Here is a 22,780-nt window from a genome sequence, read left to right on the forward strand (position 1 = left end):
TAGTTGGTAGCCTTGATACATTGCAGTGAAATTCTATGGCATTTACATAATAATTTATATATTTTTTGTCATTTCAAAATGCATATATAAAATTTAAAAAGATTATTTTGTTTTATATTTTTCTCGTGTTAAATTTAACAATGTTTACAGTTTATGCCAAGCAAGTATAAACCTTAACATTTGTAGGTAGCAAAGATAATTATTTTCTATATTTGTTCACATAGTTTTCTGTTTTATGAATAATGACTGAAATTTAAAATTAATTTGAAAATAGTAATAATATACATACATACATAATGTAACTGAAATGTGATTATATTTTACAAAACACTAGGTGCACTATTTGTAAAAACTAAGACAGTTGTACTTTTAAAGACCACTGTTGGATATGCTAACATGAGCTGCTCATGTGTCACGTGATTGCAACTTTTGTGGCATTACTGTTATTCAGACACAGCTGAAAGCTCAATAAAAGATAATAAATGTAAATAGATGAATAATGTTAAATTTAAATTATGCTTTGTTCATTCTAAAATTACTGTAATATGTTAATAGGAAACTTCAAATGTTTATTTTAAGTACAGGGTGTTCGGAAAGTCACTGCGCAGGTTTATAATCATGTACATGTTTTGACTGTTTTCTTTGGCTGTGATATGTAATTAAGCAATACAGGGTTTTATATATAAAAGTAAAAGACAAGGAAAATAAGGGATTAATGTCGAGAAAAATTACACCAGTGACAAGTTTATATAAACTATGTCAAGTGTGTGAGTGGTGAATAAACTTAGCTGAATATGTCTAATGTTACTGGGACCATTATCTCAGTTTAGTGAAAGTACATTTGCTTTGATGACTTCTGTTGTTTATTAACATGCCTTTCCTTTCCAGTTTTGGTTTTGTTGGAAAACAGTTTTGTTTCCTAGTAAATAATAACAATTCTTCAGAAGGTATGCTCATGGGGTAAGTAATTTTATACACTAATGTCAGTTGCATGTTTGCCAAGTGACTTACTACTTATATGGCAAGATTATTCATTAGGCTTGATTCAAAATAGCTTTAAGCTATTTAGGATAAACAAATTGTATTGTTATGTAACAATATGCAATCATTCTATAAGGAAAAGTATGATGTAGATTTATTGTCTAGTTATTTATGGTGTCTTCAGGTTGGTAAGCATTTGATACTAATTTAAAAGGTTTTAGAATTGTACAGATGAAGATTTGCAATTTTCAGATAAATAAAAGTATTTTTCATCTTAAGATTGAAATTACTTTTCACTCTTGGAAGTCAGCATTTTGACTTCATGTGTTCATGATGAAGTTTTCAGTAGAAATACTTAATTAAAAGTCATTCTGTTAGATACAAAATAGTGGTAATATTTACTGATACTCTGCAAAACAGCATGAAGATATTCTTACATTATCAGAAGTTATAGTATGACTAATATAGTGGTTACCATGGTGGTTGCAAATGAGATGTATATGGAAAGAGTTGAAAACTAACATGGTTTCCACAATTTTATCCTTTGTAAAACTTTTTATAAACTCAGTTTGTTTTTGTTTCAACTTTTATGTTTGAGACTCATTACAAAAAATATTTTGGCGAATAAATACTATCTTTTATCTCTAGTAAACCCCCTCATCTTCTTTTTTGTGGAAAGTAAAGAGATAAGAATGTTATTACAATGGTATATTTATTTGATGTCAATATTTCAGTGAAGTTATTGTCCACATGGTTCAGTGCTATGGGTGCTCTCCACAGTATGGATGCAGACATCTTTTTCACTCCATGCCGAGGATGCTGTCACTTTGGTTCGACTTAGGCACACAAGTTGTAGAGCACCAGAAGAGTAAGAAACCTCCTCAGAATCAGTGGGAAAGGATGTTAAACGTTATGACAACCAAAGTAAATAAAATCTCTTCTGTTCTTACAATTCATTGTTGTTTTCTGTTTGGTAACAAAAAGTATTATTATTTTATTATTATGTAGAATTACAGGTAAGACAATAACCATACCTTAAGATTTAATTTCTAGTATACCAGTTTCTATGGATTGTATTTTATTCACAGTTTTAATAATTTTTCAGGTCATTCCAAATTTTGTGGAAAAGCTTCCTCCATATCTATTTTATACAGCATTTTCTCAGCTAATCTCTCGCATAGGCCACTCCCATCCTGGAATATCATTACAGCTTCAGGTATGTATAGAAATAGTAAGAAAGGAAGAAAATTGTATATATTTATTCCTAGAGTAGATTAATTTTTCATTTAGGTATATTTTAATCTTTATTATTTTGGCACAATTTATAAAGTAAATGATATGTTCATGGGTACTGAAGGTTAATCATACTTGATGAATTACATACGCTAATGGAGTGATGTGTTGCTACAGATATAAGTGTTAATGACATGTTTAACAGATTTATATATTGAAGTTCACAGTTCCACACTATTTAATAATACAGTGCTGTCGTATTATAAGACTTGTAGGTGGAGGAACATATCATAGGCCTTTCATTTCATGTAATGAAATTATTAAATGATATAGTGCCAAAACAACATTATCATAAGGAAGGCAGTTTTTCACTTTTCATCAGTGAAGTATAGAAATTTTTGTGACTAAACAATTAGGACAACAACAGACTCAGAAACTACACCCTAAACCAATTGGAACAATGCTATCATCTGCAGAACAGGGATTTTGATTATCAAAAGAACCCCTAACCCAGATGATCACTGAAACAAATTTTATTGTACCACTAGCTAGATAATAAAGAAAGTTTGAGGTTGAACAAATCTCATTAGCCAAAAGTTTGCAAATTACCAACTAAATTTCAGAATCATATAATTTTTTTGAAAAAAATGGGTAAATAAACTCGAGTCACACTAATTCCACCTGATCACATATGTATAAAGAGTTCATAAAAGTTTAGAAAGTTAATAAATTTCAAGCCAGAAGCCCTTATTCTGAAAAGTTCTTAAAAAGTAAGGGAAAAAAAATTGCCTTCCAGTATGGTACATTATACCCTCTCAAATGTTGCTCCCCATACAGAAATGTTTTTTTAATATGCAACACGTCTTGAGCATTTACCTTATAATCAACTGATTCAAATGCATCTCCCTGTAAATCATCATGCAACATCCCTCTAGCAAACAAAAGTAGTGTGACACACACTCTAGACACATGTGACACTCCTATTGAATTTTGCCAAATTATCACTTCTCATTTGGCAGTACTCATGTCAAGGTGTATTTTGTCATGCTTTTTTAAATTTGTCCAATTTTATGATTTTTTTTAATATTATTCTCAAGAGACTAGGTTGTGGTTGGTAGTTCACTTACCAGTGGTATGATCCTCATCTTATCCCTCCCCCCCTTCCACCTGTGTTATCAAAAAAAATAATAGATATGTAGTATCTAGCTACTTCCATTCTGTGTTTATTGGTATCTAATCTTACTAATGTGTTTACAAATTCAGAGGATATTTCTATGTTAATCAGCCATTGTATAAATAAACATCATTTCAGTTATAGTATAGTCAGTGAGGCACAGTATCACCAAAATGATATAAATCAAGAGGTGTGACCCAAATGTAAAGTGGGATTTTTTTCTTTGTCAAATTCAGAAAAGTACAAGGCTTTTAAATATTGGTTCTTATGGACTAATATTTAGGTGTTAAAACCAAAACTGAGTGAGTCCAAATGTAAATGGTTCAAAAAGTTGTTTGTTAACTCATAATTCTGGCTAAAAGGTGATTCTGTAAGTCATTTCCAACTGTTCTGTAACCACTTCTAGTTTTGTATCAATCGACAGGCCTATGTCTGGTTTTTGGCAGATAAAATGATAAAATTTCTAATAGGTAGATTTGTAAAGTCTTGTATACTTTCTGCTGCTGACGTATGTATTAAGTTAGTGAATATAAATATAATTAGCAAAAGAAATCACTGCCAACCTTTCTAAGTAAACTAATATATTCAAACTGACCACTATAGCTGAGCAGTTAGTGGTATTTTAATCAATTAATTAATTAGTACGTTGTTCTAGAAATAAAATCAAATGGTGGTGGGTGCTAACAAACAGTTGCCTTCTCTCTGATCAGCAGTTCAAAAACAGTAGCACTGAGAAATTGCCATAACAGAGACAGGGCCAACAAGTTTGGTGGAAGTATGAATCAAACTCCAGATGTTTGAAATGTGAAAACTGAACAAGCTTGAAGTAAAATAAAAAAGACGACAACTTATGAAGCAGTAACTACCCATATTACAAATAGTTTGTCCTGCAGATTTGTACTTAGCAGTAAACAAACAAATATAACATTAGTTTTCTCAGTTGGATGTTTGATATTATAAAAAAATGGTAATAATTAAAGTTGTTTTGGATTTAATATTCAATTTCCCATAATTCAGCTCCACTGGTTTTAAAAATAATATTCCTTTTTTAGTTTGTTTGTATTTTTATCCATTATCATAAACAAAATAATAATTTGATCTAAGTAAGGGTTTTTCTTCTTCCTGATTTGTAAAACTTATTTGACAGAAAAAATGAATATTATTTACAATGAATATGCATTCTCATTCTTCCTGATTTTTTTAGTGAAGTGTACATCTTTTAGTCTCAAAACTATGGGATGTGGTCTTTTATATGTTGCTTCTGGCTATTTTATTTCAATTTTCAGCAATAATCAGCCATCATGCTGATGTTCCACCTTCTCTTAAATCTTGCCCCCCAGTGGCTCAGCGGTATGTCTGTGGACTTACAATGCTAAAAACCATGTTTCGATACCCATGGTGGGCAGAGCACGGATAGCTCATTGAGTAGCTTTGTGCTTAATTCAAAACAACAACCTTAAATCTTTGTGCCAGCAGTGAAATGGACATGAGATACAAGAAATTAAATTTGAAATTCATATTGCAATCTAACTCTTTGCATTTATTGAACATGTTATAGAAAATATATTCATAATTTGGGTCCTTGTTGTACTCTAACAATTTGTTAATAACCCTTTCTGTACAAATTGTGAAAATTGCCACATGTAGCATAAAATGATTTTTACCCACCTACCAATAAAATAATTAATTTTTATACACTTTGTTTTTATGAGTGTATTACTTATATAATATGTTCTTGAAAAATATGCGAGTATATTAGTATATAACTTTATTGAATTATAATACTTACGTAAATGGAAGAATCCTATTTATTATGCCATATTTCAAAGTGTCTGTACTGCATTGACCTGGTTTTTCAGAGCATTCATTACAACACTTTCTTGTTTCCTTTCATTTTGGATATCACACTCTGCATCACTTTTTTGGATGCATATTTCAACCACCAGGCAAGGGTGGAATAGAAACTAAAGCATGGACAGTTTTTTCCAGGCTATTGCTTGCAACCTACATTGAGGATTGATAGCAACAAATTTCTTTTTTAGTGGCAATTCCATCTGAATTATGCATTTCCACCAGTTGCTGTGTGACCATTACGACATACCTCTTGAAAGTAAATTTTTTTTTGCAGTATTTTTGTAAACATGAAAACTATTTAGCAGCATACATGTCAGCAAGTGTAGGTCTAGCTTCTTAAACCATGCATGGGGTTTATGACTTGGCTCATAAAGCTTCAGCAACTGTTCTGCTTTATCAACTGCTCCCATGTTTTCATTAAACTTTTCTATATAGCATAGTTTGTCCCCAAAGTAAGTTTTATCCTTTTCAACAAAATTAGCTGAATATTTTGTGGTTATCACATATACTGCTCTTCTGTCTTCCCATTTTACTATCAGAGCGTTGTCATTACGAACAAAAGCTGTGTCATGACTCTCCAGATGCTCATTAGCGAGCTCTTTTGGGATTTCTCTATTAGTGTGAATAGTAGTCATCCTCATTATATTTTGAGTTTTCAAAAAATGTGCCAATCAAGTACTTGTATACCAGTTGACTACAGTTACATGACACCCTTGTTCAAGAACAGATTCTAATAAATGGACAGTTATTTATTTTTCACTAGATGTAAGCTTATTTACTCCTTCAACATCAAGTAAAGAATATTGATTGTTGGGTATTCTCTGTAGTATGCCCTTAAGCTGTATTCACACCAATTGTTTTCACTGTTGCACATGACAAATAATTTGATGCCTTGTACATTTAGTTTTTATGAATTGGGGAAAGCCTAGTCATCCTTTCCATAGAACTAATGCTTCATCAATTAAAATATGTTCTCCTACATCCACATTTTTCATCAAAATTTTCTGAAAAGCTCACCAATAGCATCCAAGCTTGTATAAGTTACATTTTTTGACATCATTTATTTTAGTAAAGCATAAAAATTTTACAAATGACATGCACGTCTCTACTTGTTATGGCAGCCCAGAAAAAAATGAATACCTGTTTCATAGGGCATTCTTGCCCAATACTGGTTCATATTGTTATATTTACATATTCTAGTTTAAAATGAAGAGTAAAATTGTAAATATATCAATTTAAACGACATCTTTACACTGGATGCCATTTACAAACAGTGATAGTACGACCCAAGGAAACACGGATGGCAACGGCCTTGAAGGGTGTGTAGAGTAGCATATGTCAGGCAACTATGATGTGACGTCTTTAAGTGACTGAACCTCTGACACTGGAAACATCGGAGAGGGTTTGGAATGTACGGCCATTCCCTGCAATTTAGATAACCTGCCTTGATGGTGACAGGTGCAGGTGGTGATGTAAATGTCAGAATGAGGATATTGTTCGGTATTGTAACTCCATCTTTGTGAGTGGAGATACGCCTCACTGCAGAAACTCGAGTGGAGAACCCAGCTAAAATCTCTGACTCGGGATGTTCTTCAAATCCCTCTCAACAATAACTGTTGGATGTTTCCACTGATATGTCTCCAGATCAAAGCTTCTTTTCTGACTTTGGAGAGCTAGCAAGTCCCTACAGTCCCTTCTGAATAAAAAAAGGAGGACATTTGCCCTCAAGGTTTCTCTGAAAGAGAATGTAGGATAATAAAATGAGGTACAACTGGTGTTACAGATGTTGAACATTGCTGATCAGAATCTTCAAGACGTGATTGTTTTCCTATTGACTGTTTTTTCACTATTTTATTTAAATGTTTGTTTGGAGGATCCATAAGAGAAAAGAAACTTTTGGTGCCCTCTGATCCCACCCACCATAGAGCCCTATAAGGAGACGCACTACAATGTCAAGCAAGGACACTGCAGCAACGACAGGGTTTTGTGAGCACTACACCCAAACACCTGCATCAGACACAAAGTCCACAACACCTGTTAAGAACTTTCAACACTGGTACCTGGTTGACCATAGCCCAAGTGGACCAGCTGATTGATCCAAGGGGGGCCACTCCAAGGCTCCTGTCTATAGGAATTCAAGGTCAAAGTGGTGTGTTATGGTTGGACCCCAACCAACAGGATCCTATCTTCCCCTTCACGGTTCACCACACATGGTAAACACGTGGGTGGATGTTTAGATCCCAGAAGAGGTAATCTGAAAGAACAGAACCTTCCCTGGGAGTTCCCTTCACCACGTACAGGAGTCCACACTGAGGGGTGAGAATAAGAAGTGCAGTAAAAATTAAAATAAAGAAATAAAGTTGTTGTATGGAATAAAATACAGAATGTGAAATATCAATTTTTCAAATCAATTATATACGAGTGTGCGTGTATAACAAATATTTAAAGAAACACATTAGGGATGCTGCAAACACGAAAATTGTGACCATAGTGATGACTACCAGAGCACAAAACTTTAATGATACAAAGAATTATCACAGAGAATATTAGGTAGGAAAGTAAATAACGTTTTTATGCAAAAAAGTTATCATTCGGTTTGAGGAAAAGAACTTGCAAATTTATGCCTTTTCTCTATGTCAATATTTTAATATTTGAAGCAATCCAAAGTTGACTATGTGAGAAATGGCTCAACAGCTCCATGTAACAATCATTACCTACATCTACGAAATTGGAAAAGTTTCAAAACTTGGACACTAGGTTTCGGATAATTAACATGTTGAGAGAGTCACTATTTGTTAATCTTTGACAACAAGAAATGCTCATGAACCAATTCTGGAAAGAATTGTTAGTGGCAACGAGAAGTGTTTTTTTTTGTTTTTTTGTTATGAGCATACTCAACGTAAGAGACAATTGTTGAATCTCTGTTACACACCTGTACCAACACCGAAGAATGGCTGATATCCAAAAAAAAAGTTTTGCCTTGTGTTTGGTGAGATCTGGGAAGTGCAGTTTATCACAAAATTTTTGATCCAAATCACAGCTGAAAGATATTGTCATCAGTTGGAGTGCTAACACCAAGCACTGGTAAGGAAAAGAACTGCATTAATCAATATAGAAGACTAATGTTTTTTCACCACTTAAGATTGTGTTTTGAATCCTACACACTTCATAAATGACCCTAGAAAAACTTCAGGCCTTAAAATGGGAAGTTGTGCCTCATCGATCCTATTCACTAGATACTGCTCCATCTGATTATCATGTTTTAAGATCCTCACAGCATTACTAAGATGAAGAAAGGTTTGTAAAAAACGAGGAACTCAAAACTGACTTAAGATTGTTTTTTAATCCAAATTCAAGGAATTTTGTTCACGTGGAATCCATAACTTACTTAAAATATGGAATAATGGCATATAAAATGAAGTCAAATACAGTGGTATCTTCTTGAATGACTCCCTTCCTGAACTATTTGGTTTTCGAACATATTGTTTGAGAAAATAATGTCTCGGTTGTCGAACATAAACTCGGTTCCCGAACAAAGTTGTTTAGCCTAAACCCCTGAAATAGCCCGACTGATGAGCTGAACGACCCTTTGACCATTTTCGGCCTATGCCAAGTTTGCCCAAAACATTTTGCTCACACATGTCGCTCAGTCCACACCCCCACTAAAATCTGTTGTGAACGTTTTCGTTTTTTTTTTCTAAATATTCTGATTAAATAAGTCATCATGAAGTCAAAGAAGGATAATGAAAGCGGCAAACCAAAAAGAAACGTTGTAAGAGCCACAATAAAGGAGAAAAAAGATCTTGTAACGAAGTAAGAGAGTGGTGTTCGCTTGTCTGACCTTGCTGCACAGTTTGGAATGGCAAAGTCTACAGCCTGCACCATACTGAAAAATAAAGGAGGTGATGTTGCAAAAGGAGTGACAGTGCTTACGAAACAAAGATCACAAACAATGGAAGAGGTGTAAAAAGTGTTGTTGATTTGGGCAAACAAAAACAGTTAACTGGTGATAGCATTTTGAGACCATCATTTGTGAGAAAGCAAAGCAGTTTTATGCTGACCTCCTGAAAATACTTCTGGAACGAGTGCTGATCCAAGTGATGTCTTTAAGGCTAGTAGGAGTGTTTTGAAAAATATTGGAAGAGAAGTGACATACATAGCTTCGTGAGACATGGGAGGGTGCTCATTCTAACAAAGATGCTGCTGATAAATTTGTCAGGGAATTTAAGGACTATGTAGAAGCTGAGGGTTTTATTCCCAAACAAGTGTTCAACTGTGATGAGACAGGCCTTTTTTGTAAGAAAATGCCAAAGACAACCCACGTCACCAAGGAGGAGAAGTCACTGCTAGGGCACAAGCCAATGAAGGACAGGCTAACTCTATTGTCATGTAATAATGCAAGTGGGGTCTTAAAACTTAAGCCTTTGCTTGTTTACCATTCTGAGAACCCAGTTGTTTTTTTAAAAAATAATTTTCTGAAAAGAAAATTAAATGTCATGTGGAGGGCTAATAGTAAAGTATGACACAGAGTTAACCCTCAGAGAGTTCTGGAAAAATCACTTTAATAATCTCCATTGCTTGAGGATCATAGACAAAGCCTGGAAGGAAGTGTCTTTGAGGACCATGAACTCAACCTGGAAGAAATTGCAACCAGATTCAGTAGCAGATAGAGATTTTGAAGACTTTGAGTCTGAGCCTATTGTCGAGGATATTGTCTCACTAGGCAAGTGTATGGGCTTGAATGTGAGTGGTGATGATGTGTAGGAGTTGGTGGAAGACCACAACACTGAGCTCACCATGGAAGAACTCCAAGACCTTCAGAAGGAGCAGCAACAGAAGGCAACACTGAGGAAGTGTCTTCAGATGAGGAGGAGGGAAGGGAGGGTGTTCCTAGTTCATTAATCAAGGAAAGTGTGGAAAATAGGGAGAGTTGCAAAGTTTTGTGGAAAAATTTCACCCTGACAAAGCTGTAGCAAACTGCAGCATAAACCTTTTCAATGACAATGCCATGTCTTACTTCTGAAACATTTTAAAATGCAGGCAAAAACAAATCTTATTAGACAAGTTTTTAGTGAGAAATAGGTCCAGTGAGTCTCAAGCGTGTTGTAGTGGTGCAAAGGGAGAGAAAAGAGAAAAAACCCAGAAGGAAAGTCACCTGATGTTTTTATGGAAGGTGACTCCCCTTCCAATAATCTTATAACCTTTCATAAGATCACTTCTTACTCTTCTTTACTCAGCATTTCCCTGCATGCAATCTAAAATCTTGTTTTCCTTATGATTAACTAACATATATTGTCTAGAAGACCTTAGGAACACTAACAATTATGCCTCAATCTTACTTCAAAGAACAATACATCTCTTTGGTAACCTGCTGCTGATATTACCAGCAAGTGGCAACAAGTTAATCCCAATCACATTATGTCAGGGCTTACAGAATGTTATCAAGACTGCATAGATTTCTTTGAAGACCTGACTGACAATTGCCATATTTTATATCCAAGAAGCTGCTGTAGTAGTGACATTTTCCATTATTAAGCTACAAGGTAGGTATCTGGAGATTTTAAATAAAGCTGCTGATAAACCTAGCAATTTTTATTAGAACTCATAATCAAGTATTCTTCATAAACACAATATAGGAGAACCAAAATTAATTTAGTACATCACTTCATAGCTTGCAGCCTGAGCAAATATAATTATTGTCAGAAAACAACAAAATTATAAACCCTGTCATTTTGAAAATCCTTCAAAGGTAATGAGCACATTGTGTTTTTGTAACTTACAAGAGGGTAAAAATTGTAGATAATGGAAAAGTAATTAAAAGTTTTAATGACATTATAAAATCTAAAAAATTATCAAATGCTTATACCCTAGTATTTTAGTAGTATTAAAAAGGATAAACAAATTCTTGCTTTTATGACCTTGATGTAATGCACATAAAACACTTTTACAGGGGCATAAAAACTGGCAGTGTTGAGTTCCTTTAGATTTTTTCATGAGTAAAACTTTCTGAAGACAGTGATTGCATAGACTTATGAAAAGTTAACAAATGTTTGAAAATATCTAGATATTATTATTTTTGACTACAATTTTCATGATAACAAAACACTGCATTTACATCTCAAAAGGTCCAAAATCAAATTCTATGACTACATGATGCACTAAACTCATACCTCACTGAATAACAAAATATACAACATGATTACTCCCGTTATGTTTTACCAGATAAGGAAGATCATCAACATCTAAAGGCTATAATTACCTTTCTTCAGGAAATAAAATTCACAACATCATCACCAAATCAATGTAGTTAAACCCCACTATGTAATAAAGCATGTATCACAACTACTCAAAAAACATAGCTGATTATAACCAGAAAAAAAAAAATATACCGGTACTGTTTGTACACTAAGTCCTGTCTAATGAGATAAAACATTGTACAGTGGCCAGCTGTGGTTTTGTGCAGAGAAAACCCATACAATGGATCTCTGTGGAGAGCATATGTCAGCTTCCACTTGATAAATCCACTACTGCTGCTACATAGCACATGAACACATTAGCAAATTTTTTATATGTATGGAATTTTTCCATTGTCTTGTGACTCCTAAAAATAACCCTCAAAACTGATAATGAAAACATAAGGATATGAGCTACCTCAGATATAATTTTTTTTCACCTTTAAGAGATTGTAGATTGACCAAATGTTATTATTTTACCTGAATAATAAATATAAAAAGGTTCAGTCATAAAAGTGACATATTCTGATAAAATATAATAACTTTTAAATAGTTGTGTGAAACAAAATGAAGAAAAATTGCAAATATACTTTGAGAATGTAATATAACAAGCTAGAAACATAAAATCCCTCTGAATGCATTAATTAATATAAAAACTACATGTACTTTGGACTTCAAAGGTTTATTATATGCATTAATGATCTAATGATTTCATTCATAAATAATTTCAACCAGACAATATGGTGAATGGATGGTGGATAATATTCTGTACACATTAGATGGAATGTGTTTGTTCTGTTATAGCAAAGCAGCATCAGGCCATCTACTGTGTCCACCAAGGAAAATCAAAGCCCTGATTTTAGCAATGTAAATTCAAAGACTTACCTCTGTCCTACTAGGGAACAGACAATGAACACTTGTATAACAGTTGTTATGGAGTGAATACCTTTTCTAAGTTAGCATTCACAAACTTCATATTATAAAAACTGTTGTTATAACAAACTACTGACATCAATTGTATTCCAACCACTACTGTAGTTGTTGTATGCCAGTGAGCCTTATAAGCTGTTAAATGCAATGGTAGCCCACATCAAGATCTTATATCAAGGTTAAAATAGCCTTCTTATTTTCAAATTATAAATTTCTCTAAAAAAAAAGATTCCTAATTCTTTTAGCTTGTTTCACCACAGTCAAATACATTAGACTACTGAAGGTTTTTCAATGTGTGTAAATAATCATACTTAAATAATTTTAAACCTTCACACTACCATTATTTTCTAATGGGATTCAAAACATATTTATATATGGTGTCTTTGTTGTTAAAATTTGCAATAATTTTATCAAGATACAAATAATAGTTGATACTATGGAATAAGAACCAGAATCTCATTTGATTAAGTAAGTGGTTCAAAAGTTGTATGAAGTTCAAAGTTAGAAAATTGAAAACAGATGTTTAATTTCAAAGAAAATGGCTGATATTTACCTGTAAGTATTTTGCAGTAAAAACAATATTTCATGGTTAAGAAGGCTCCAATACATACAAAGATACATTAACAAATCCACCATCATATCATATTATTTACAGTTGGTGGCCCCGGGATGGCCATGTGGGTTAAGGCATGCGACTTGTTATCTGAGGGTCTCGGAAGAGCAACGACTTAACACTACCTATTGCCAACCCTAGGTTAGTCTTTTACCAAACATGCTTGACCTTTCAGCTGTGGAGGCGTTATAATGGTTCAGTCTATCCAACTGTACGTTGGTAAAAGAGTAGTTCAAGAGTTGGCATTGGGTGGTGATGACTAGCAACCTTCCCTCTAGTCTTAAATTAGGGACAACTAGCGCAGGTAGCCCTCGAGTAGCTTTGCGCAAAATTCAAAAACAAAACAACAATTTACAGTAGGAAAATAATTAAATGTATAAAAACTATTACCTTTTAAAATTATGCAAGAGTGTACACGTTATCTTATATACTTATAGATAACTCAAATTGTAAAAATATTATGCTAAAAATATTTTTAAAATTGTTTTACAAACTGCGAAAGTTTATGACTGTATATATACATATATGGCCCGACATGGCCAAGCGTGTTAAGGTGTTCGACTCAGAATCGGGAGGGTCACGGGTACGAATCCCGGTCACACCAAACACGCTCGCCCACCCAGCCATGGGGGCTTTATAATGTTACAGTCAATCACACTATTCGTTGGTAAAGGAGTAGCAGTCTCCATATAAGGCAAACACCGAGGTGGATATTCAGGTCTCAGAGGAAATAACATAAATGTAGAACCTTCCAGGAGTACAAGAGAAGCAAAATAACAAAATAATGTACTTTTAAGTCTATCCACCTCACAAAACATATTTTGTTGTGTTACTTTTCGCGTAATGTTTCTGATACAAAGAAACGAAGACAACATGTAGTATTCAGTATTCATTTTCCTTTATTGAGTCATTTGTACTTCGTGGATTATTTCTGAATTTGAAGTTTCTCACTCCACCTTATCACCAGACAGAAGAAATATTTTCTAATACCTGTAATTACTTTGAGAGTCCCCGTCACATTAAACATGCTCGCCCTTTTAACCGTGGGAAGGTTATAATGTGACGGTCAATCCCATTATTCGTTGGTAAAATATTAGCCCAAAAGTTGGCGCTGGGTGGTGATGACTAGCTGCCTTCCCTCTAGTCTTAAACTGCTAAATTAGGAATGTCTAGCGCAGATAGCCCTCGAGCAGTTTTGCACGAAATTCAAAACAAATATATACATATATAAAGTATAATCAGTACATGTGTATTTTTATCAAATCAACACTGAAATGGTGAAAATGTTTTTATAATAAATTTGTATAAAATACGCAAATATTTGAGATTTAAGTAATAATCTTTTATTGTGAAAATTATATGTATTTTATCCAAAAACGTCACAAGCATAAGCAAAATAAGTAACTGAACAGTTTAAGAACTTTTTTCATCTTCATTAATATCAGACCCTTTGGCTTCCTATTAATGGCCAGTGATCCCAAAAGAATGTATGTATATATGTGTGTGTGTGTGTGTGTGAAATTGAATGCTTCGAATGAACATCCTTAATGAGTTGTGTTATATGCCACAACAGCAGTTTCTTTGGTACTACATTGTCAATCAAAGACTATAGCTTTAAGAACTAATATTTTATTCTTAATCTGCTAAATGTATTATTTCTATTGCTAATATTCTTAAGGTTACGTTTTAGGACTTAATTGACACCTAATGAAATACAATTTAGATTTTAGAAAGGTGCTCATACTGATGTCCAAGCCTCAAATGGTACAGCGGTTTGTTTGCAGGCTCACACCACTAAAACCAGGGTTTCGAAGCCCATGGTAGGCAGAGCACAGATAGCCCATTGTGCAGCTTTGTGCTTAATTCTGAACAAACAAACAAACTGATATCCAACGAATTTTCACTCGGAATTTGAAAAGTTTATTACAAAACTATACTGCTTTGAAAATGTAAGTCTTTCTATTCGAAATTTTGAGTAACTTACAAGTTATTGTATCACAAAACAATATGAACTCAAATAATAAATGAGCCATTTATCCCAATCTCATATACACTTTGAAGTACTTTAATTTATAGTTTGTAATTGCAATAATAAACTCACAACTACCACTACTACCAGCTTTGATCAACATCCGACGTAGAATTTTAGCTTTACACATTTCGTGGGCATTTGTTTGTTTGTTTGGGAATTTCGCACAAAGCTAGTCGAGGGCTATCTGTGTTAGCCGTCCCTAATTTAGCAGTGTAAGACTAGAGGGAAGGCAGCTACTCATCACCACCCACCGCCAACTCTTGGGCTACTCTTTACCCACGAATAGTGGGATTGACCGTAACATTATACACCCCCACGGCTGGGAGGGCGAGCATGTTTAGCGCGACGCGGGCGCGAACCCGCGACCCTCGTATCACGAGTCACACGCCTTACGCGCTAGGCCATGCCGGGCCTTCATGGGCATGAGCGCCAGTTTTAGTACTAATGCAATATTAAACATTACAGATTAAAATCACATTAATTACTTACCTTAGGATCTGGAGACAACTATTGTGATATCATCCAAGTCCTATTTGTCACCTTTTAACCTCATAATACTGCTAGAATTACAAAATATTCTATTCTACTAACAATGACAAGAATATAAGCATACGTAAGCTTTTTAATATTCTTAATATGACGAGAATTTTCTTGCAGATTCGCTTGGCACTTTTTGGAATTGTAGAGGTCGCTCGATAACACATGTAGCTTACTACGCAGGTCACTGACAATTTGCAAGCAAAATATTGCATTCAATACGTTGGGGTTAAAAGATATGATGCAGTAAAATGTTTATAGATTTATTTATGTGAAGTGATCACCCCAAGGAAAAACCAAACGAATCAGGAAAGAAAATTTACAAGAAGAAAAAAGTGAAACATATTTAAATTTTATTGTCGTGTACAAGGACATTGTAAATATTAACCAGTGCAATATTTGTACTTGTAAAAATGTACTGTAACTTGAATTTATCGTAGCTGCTAAGCCTAATGCTGGTCTGTGAGGGTTAATACGAAAACGAGTTAGTTAACCACATAATTAATAATTGTTCATTCTCATTACAAGTAGTGTCTGCCGAATTATGTAAGTAGATTTGGACAACATTTTAAAATGAAATTATTAGTATATAACTTATAAGTTGGGACTACATAAATTGTAAATTTACAATTTTAGACTTTAAAGGCAATGGTGAAAACGTGCTTTGAATTGTGGCTCTATTGTAATCAGAAAAGGTATTTCTAGTGGTTGAGTGAGTCCTACAGGTTATTATGGTTTTATTCTTACTGTCACTTGTACACGTGAAGCAACTAGTAAAGCTTCAAGAGCACTTAACAGGGCAAGTACTTCTCTTTATAACTTAATTGTATTAATGACTTTTATGTGCAAGTTTTAAACTATGAAAACTAGTTTTTATAATATTAAATAGTTTTTCATTAAAACAAATTCAGATACAAGACCAAAAACAGCATGGGTAGATAATTGCACTTTGCAGTCACTTCGGATCTTTAGTTAATTGGTTGATACCTTTACCAAAACCTGATTGGCCAAAATACAGATAACTGTTGCACACTTTGTGAAAATTTGATCTACAGCTGGCCACAAAACAGATGTCAACATGCTACAACATTCAGTGATTAAGTGTGCTGATCCTGTATTGATAAAGTAACATTGATACAGGAAAAGAAGAAAGTGACTTGTAAGTTCAAAGTGACAGTGTAGATGTAATGGTTCAGACTTAGAGGTCAAAATTGCATAAAAAAACAGGTGTGAAAGAACTGCAAGGTAATTTAAAAGTATGAAGAAAGAGAAAATAAAGGACTGATTCATCTATTCCACTGGAGAGTGATGAAGACGAAATGTCTAGCAGAACTTCTGAGGATCCCATGGAGTTTGTGACACTGAATGAATGATGCAGATAATCCAAAAATTGAAGTGTAAAAGCAAGACGTTGTGGTATTTCAACATGGCACAGGAGCAATGCCGATTCAATTTGGTATTGAATGCACAACAACATTAAACTTTCCAAATCAAGAAGCTCGATGAAAAGCATCAAGTTTCAGTGCTCTTGAAAAGAACAGTTGATTGCTTGCATTCTGCATGGCAGGATTAAGGATTTTTAGTACTACATTACTTCCAGGAGATCCAGATGATCTTATGAACATGACTGGAAATACAATTAAATCTGATGATACAAAACTATTCTCATATGCCAATAATGTGCAACAAGTTTTGCCAGAAAAAGTTATACTTGCACTGATATTCTAGTCAATGATGTTTAAAGAAATGAAAGATAGATTGAAGAACAAACTTTTGAAATAGCTAGATGAGAATTATCCCACTGATGTGAAGGTCATGGCCTTTGTACCTACTCTGAAAACAAAAAGCAAGAATGAGAACAAATAGTTAATAACATAACATACACATCTTCCAAGTTTACTACTGTGTACTATGGGAGTCAAAACTTTCAATAGCATTACTAAATCTGCATATTTTTTCATAAAACTTTGTAGGAGATTTTGTTCAACCAGAAAACTCTAAAAGTGAGTTTTAGCTCATTCTAGAATGATTTTATTTATTAAGGATAGCCATTCAGCACAAATCCTGGGTGTCTGGCCTGTGGAAGCAGTGTTAAAAATTTGCAAACAGTCTAAAAAAAGTTGATTTATTTATATCAACCATTTGTAATTTTAATGTATTTGAACAGAAACTAAAATAAATGGTTATCTGTGTTGATGGTGGCACTATTTTTCTCTCACTTTGACTATCTGAATTAGATTTACATTGCTTAGCTTTAGGCCAGACCATAAAATAACTTGTTGCAAAATTCATGGTTAAATTTCAAAATTTCTTAATCAGAATGAGAATTGATACATGAGTTAGTTTCATGCAAAGTAATCAATTAATTTTATGAAAATAATCAACTTGTGTGTCCAATTATTACCATCTTCAATATTCAGTAATCAAAAATTAATCTTTTTAGAGGCAGTTCACGTCTTGCACAGAAAGCTGTCTTTATGTCTGCCTTAGAAATTTCCATGCTACTTGTGAAGTTCTGCTGATTGTGTGAGTGACTAATTTCCTCACACAGGTTGTGTAGTAATGATGGATTACAGTCATGTTGACTAATTGTTTTTCAAATTACATTGTGATGCTTCTTGTTTGGTGATATTGTTTTGTCTGGTGCACATGAGATGGTGTGTCAGGTAAAGATGAGACTGTTTCTTGTTTCTGTTTTTTATAGTATTCTTTGGCTAGTGTATCAAATCTGATTTTGAAATAACCAAATACTTTGTTGAGGTCAGAAAATGACTGATTTGGGGTATATTCAGTGGTGATGCACACCAACACACACACATCCTAAATAGATCAGATGAATTTAAGTTGGGTCTGATAAAGGCAAATTCTGGGTGTTATTTACTTCATTTTACTGCTTTAATATCATGCTGAAAAGGTGTGGTCAGTTCTTATAAACTTATGAGAAGACAGTGCATTAGCATTCAAAATATTAGTCAAACAAGGTATCCAAGGCTACCTTAACTTTTACCAGTGTTTGAAACTGCAGAATTTTCTGTTGACCTTTTAACATGTCTTTAACACTTTGTAATTTCATAATTATCATCAACATTGTCTGTAGAAAAGTATGAAGAAAAACAGTATGAAAGGCTGTGTAAAATAATACTTCCATATAGTTATCTTATAAGTACCACATTAATGTCAAATTCATAAAGTGTAATTTTCATCTTAACAGCTGTCACATTTTCTTTATTTTTAATGAACATTTATTACATAATATGTTTTGAATATTTTAAAACTCTAATTATCTTTGTAATGCATAATTTGTTTACTTAATCAGTGAAATAGTATGCCATGTTTATTAAAGTTATTGATACAAAGGTTCAAACAAATTGTTGGTAATATAAGAGTAATCACCCTCTACTCACATTACCTTAGGTAGATCAACAAGTAGGAAGAAAAAGAAGGAAATTGAGGACCTGAACTTGACATTAAAATCTGTAACAACACAGAAAGATGAGAAAGGTAAAATACTACTCTTTATATTAAGAAATAGGTTTTTTTTCTGTCACCTTTCCTTGCTTGTGGAGAATGAAGTTAATGTTAGATAACACTGCACAACAAAGTTTTTGCTTCTTGAACACTGTTGGGTGTTCCTTATAGATGTTTGGCTGCTGATCATGAAAATCACGTCCACATTTGCCCATTACGTATAGTTTCATTGAAATCTTCAGTTTTGCTACAATGGGAAAACAATATCAGGGCAACTGGAATTTGTCAATGCTTGCTGACTACTCTTGAACACTGGAACGTGATGCACTGGACATTGAATACAAACAAAAATCAGGAGCAAAACACTTTTAATTATGTTGAACTTAATAGTGTATTACAAACATAAACACAATTAAATAAGTTATTGCCAGTAAACAGTTAACTGACTATTTCTCAAAGTTTCTACTGATGAAGCAAAACCAAAACTATATTTGTGCATACCCACCAGATACCTGCCACAATCAGCAAAACCTTTTCAGGAAGCAAAAAATTTCAAAAAAATTGTTGTGCAGTATAATTTTTGTATGGAGTGTAAAGGTTTATTATTTTAATTTTACCTAATACAAATGCTAGATTAGACTAGCTTTCTCATAAGTTATTTCTATGTAATTCAATAGAGAGTGTGAGCAGGAAATTCTGAAATTTGTATATTCCCATTGTTGTATCACTTTCCAGTAACATAACAAGTATGTGATATGTATCTTAGGACAACTGGTGATACCAAAACAAAATTGAGAACAATGTTTTGACCTTCTTAGGTCATCTCCAGATTAACAAAGAAGGAGTTTGCAACAGTTGTCCTGAAATACATTTTTTACTTCAAGTTGGTTTCTCGTCATCACGAAATACGTGATATATTGTTAATCACTTAACCTCTCCCTACATGTTGATATGGCATGTTTTTGTAAACATATAAATACAAAGATTTTTCTTTTTTTCCAGTGTTGCTTTTGCTTGTTTTGAAGTGGTGTAAAATGAGCAGGAGAATATGTCAATGTGAGGTTTAATAGTACTAAAAAACATAGGATTTTATAGTTAACTGAAGACTTTTAAGAATTACTACATAAAATGTTATTAATACAGATTATCTTTGGATACATCAATGATCTGGCTGTCTAAGTTGGTGATAAAGGATTTTAAGATATTATTTTTAGAAATAGCAAATAACATAAGTTGAATCTTTCAAACTGAGTTATTCAAGAAAAGTTAAAATACTTTCCAGAATTATTATGGTTTTTATACCTTATGTATTATATAGAAACTGAAATACATCATGATGTATTCTACCATATTAATATTGCTCTTGACATGTAGTCTTAAATGTGTTTAAAGATGGAACCTCTTTGCTTTCTACTTTTAGAGATACATTTCCCTGACATAAGTGAGGATTTTTTTAGCATTAGTCATATATAAAAGAATTTCTAAAGTGTGGAACATCAGGTTTACAATTTCACCCATTTAAAGTTCTAAATATTTATTTTTCATTATTTTTTTAAGGTCTGGCACTAAAATTGTACTAATGTATAACTTGTAATTATAAATATTTATTCTTTATCAGTGAGAGTTAAATATTTTCTTTTGGAGTGGTTGGAAAGAAATACAGTTTTATTCCATATGAGTTCTGTAGTTATAACACTTAGCAGAGACATAAATCAGGTAGATAATTGTGACTAACCAACAATAATTGGCTTTATAAGTACAATGACATTATTTACGTAGCTAAAACTCATTCAAAACAAAAGCATAAGCTATTATATTACTGTAATTTTATTGAATGTTATTTTTATACATTTTAAAAATGCATGCTGGTACATTTTATCTGTTTTTATAACTTTAAAAATTAAAACAACTTATGTAACAAGTGTGTGGTACAAGTATTGTGTACATATTAACTAAAAGCATGAATTATTATACTGTACATAACTATCTTTAATATTAAATGAGTTTTCATAATTTTTGTGTGTTTTTCAATAGTTAGGTCACTGATATTCTTAGGGTGAATCAAAACAAGTGATAAAAGTCTGCTTAATGTAAATCACATACCACAGCATTGAAGTGTTTTATCTTGTTACTCTCAACAAGGCTACAGTTCAGTTATATTCATCTCTTGCAGAAAGGTGATATAACTATTTTAATTTCAGGAACTGATCCTAAATCTGTACTGTATGTTTTTTATAAGTAAGGACAGTGTAAGAAAGGTGACAAATGCAAGTTTTCCCACGATGATGTTGAAAATAAGAGTGAAAAGAAGAGTATTTATGTAGACTTGAGAGATGAAGGTAATGTAGTTTATTTTTTTATCTATGTATCTATTATCTACTAAAAACGTAAAGTATAAAGGTTTTTTTAAATCAACTGTATGGTTTTCTGTGTTTGCATTATTAGTGTTAGACTACTGAAGCATTTTAAGAGTTTAAATGGCAATCTTCAGTTGTACCTTTTAGAAAATTAATGTAGATAAATCTAATTCTGTTAAGGGTTTATATCTTTCATTTCAAATATAAAAAGTTTAAATTCTATATTTTTTGGTCAAGATGAATTTTTATCTAATAAATAATTTGGATTTCAATCAATTATTGCATACTGCACTTGATAAACCAGAATAAACATATGATATCATAGAAGAATATTCCTGCAGCTTTCAAATAGTCAAAAATATTTTCAGAAGTAAAACCACAACAACAAAAGAAACAAAATTCCTGTCTTTGGTATTTTCCTCTTTTTCCTGAGCCTTACATTGAGGTCACTTGTTCACATTTATGAGAGCTCTGGGTATCTAATATGTTGACAAACCAAATTACTGCTGCAGTAATATATGATCAGTGTATTGACTATAGAAATTCCCATTATAGCTAAACATGCTACTGGTAAGATTTTCCAGGAATTTAATTCAACGTTATATACAGACTAATTCTAAGGAAATTAGATTCATGGGTTTAGCCACTGATTTCTTCTTCTTTTCAGTAAAACAATGTTTCTAAGTAAGAATGTAATCAATAAGAAGACATTTGGAGTCTGTTTTTCTTTGTTTTTAACACTTTTTTATTTTAGCCTGTCATATTCCACACCATTTCAAGAGTTTTAGTTTTCCACTACTTTTCATGCTTCCAAGTTGTTTGTTTTGGGAGAGAATTGCTCTTCTCATACTTTTGTTTCTGTTGATACCAGTTCTACCAGGGGACCGGTACATGTTGATAAACTTTACCACACTTCAAATCTGGTTGATATACCTATGGTAGTTGTGACTCAGATGTCATTTGTGTGGCTTTACTCTTATTTACACATGGGAGAATTGAGTATTTCATGTCATTAATGTATGGATTTTGGTAAGTTAGATATTTATATGTCTTTATTCACCTAAGTTATTTTAAATGAATTGTAAATGAGATGTTGATTATTAATTGTGTTATTACTAGATACATTTAATCACTTTGCAAGTACATTAATCTTACATACTTTGTGGTCTCAACAGATTTCATGGCTTTGTTAGTTCATTATTAGTAATTTAACTAGGTATGTTTAGCCTAGATTATTTGTAAGTTACAATTATTACTACTAGTAACATATAATTATTTTATTTTTCAAAATTGTTAATCATGTGCTAAACCATTTTCTCTTCATAATCCACAATTTAAAATTCTTCCCCACAGTGTCCACTTCATTGC

General features: G+C 32.9%; 1 protein-coding gene across 1 annotated transcript in view; it reads left to right on the plus strand.

Moving 5' to 3' along the window:
- Positions 1-22,780, plus strand: part of LOC143242276 (serine/threonine-protein kinase ATR-like) — a 45,386-nt gene that overhangs the window by 13,478 nt on the left and 9,128 nt on the right. The window contains exons 6-8 of the mRNA XM_076485642.1: positions 1,716-1,905; positions 2,087-2,197; positions 19,002-19,088. Of these exons, the coding sequence (XP_076341757.1) occupies positions 1,716-1,905; positions 2,087-2,197; positions 19,002-19,046 (346 nt within the window). The 3' untranslated portion in view covers positions 19,047-19,088. The remainder of the gene's footprint in view (positions 1-1,715; positions 1,906-2,086; positions 2,198-19,001; positions 19,089-22,780) is intronic.

This window comes from Tachypleus tridentatus, unplaced genomic scaffold (assembly GCF_004210375.1).
Source record: "Tachypleus tridentatus isolate NWPU-2018 unplaced genomic scaffold, ASM421037v1 Hic_cluster_2, whole genome shotgun sequence".
In the NCBI taxonomy this organism is placed as follows: Eukaryota; Metazoa; Arthropoda; class Merostomata; order Xiphosura; family Limulidae; genus Tachypleus; species Tachypleus tridentatus.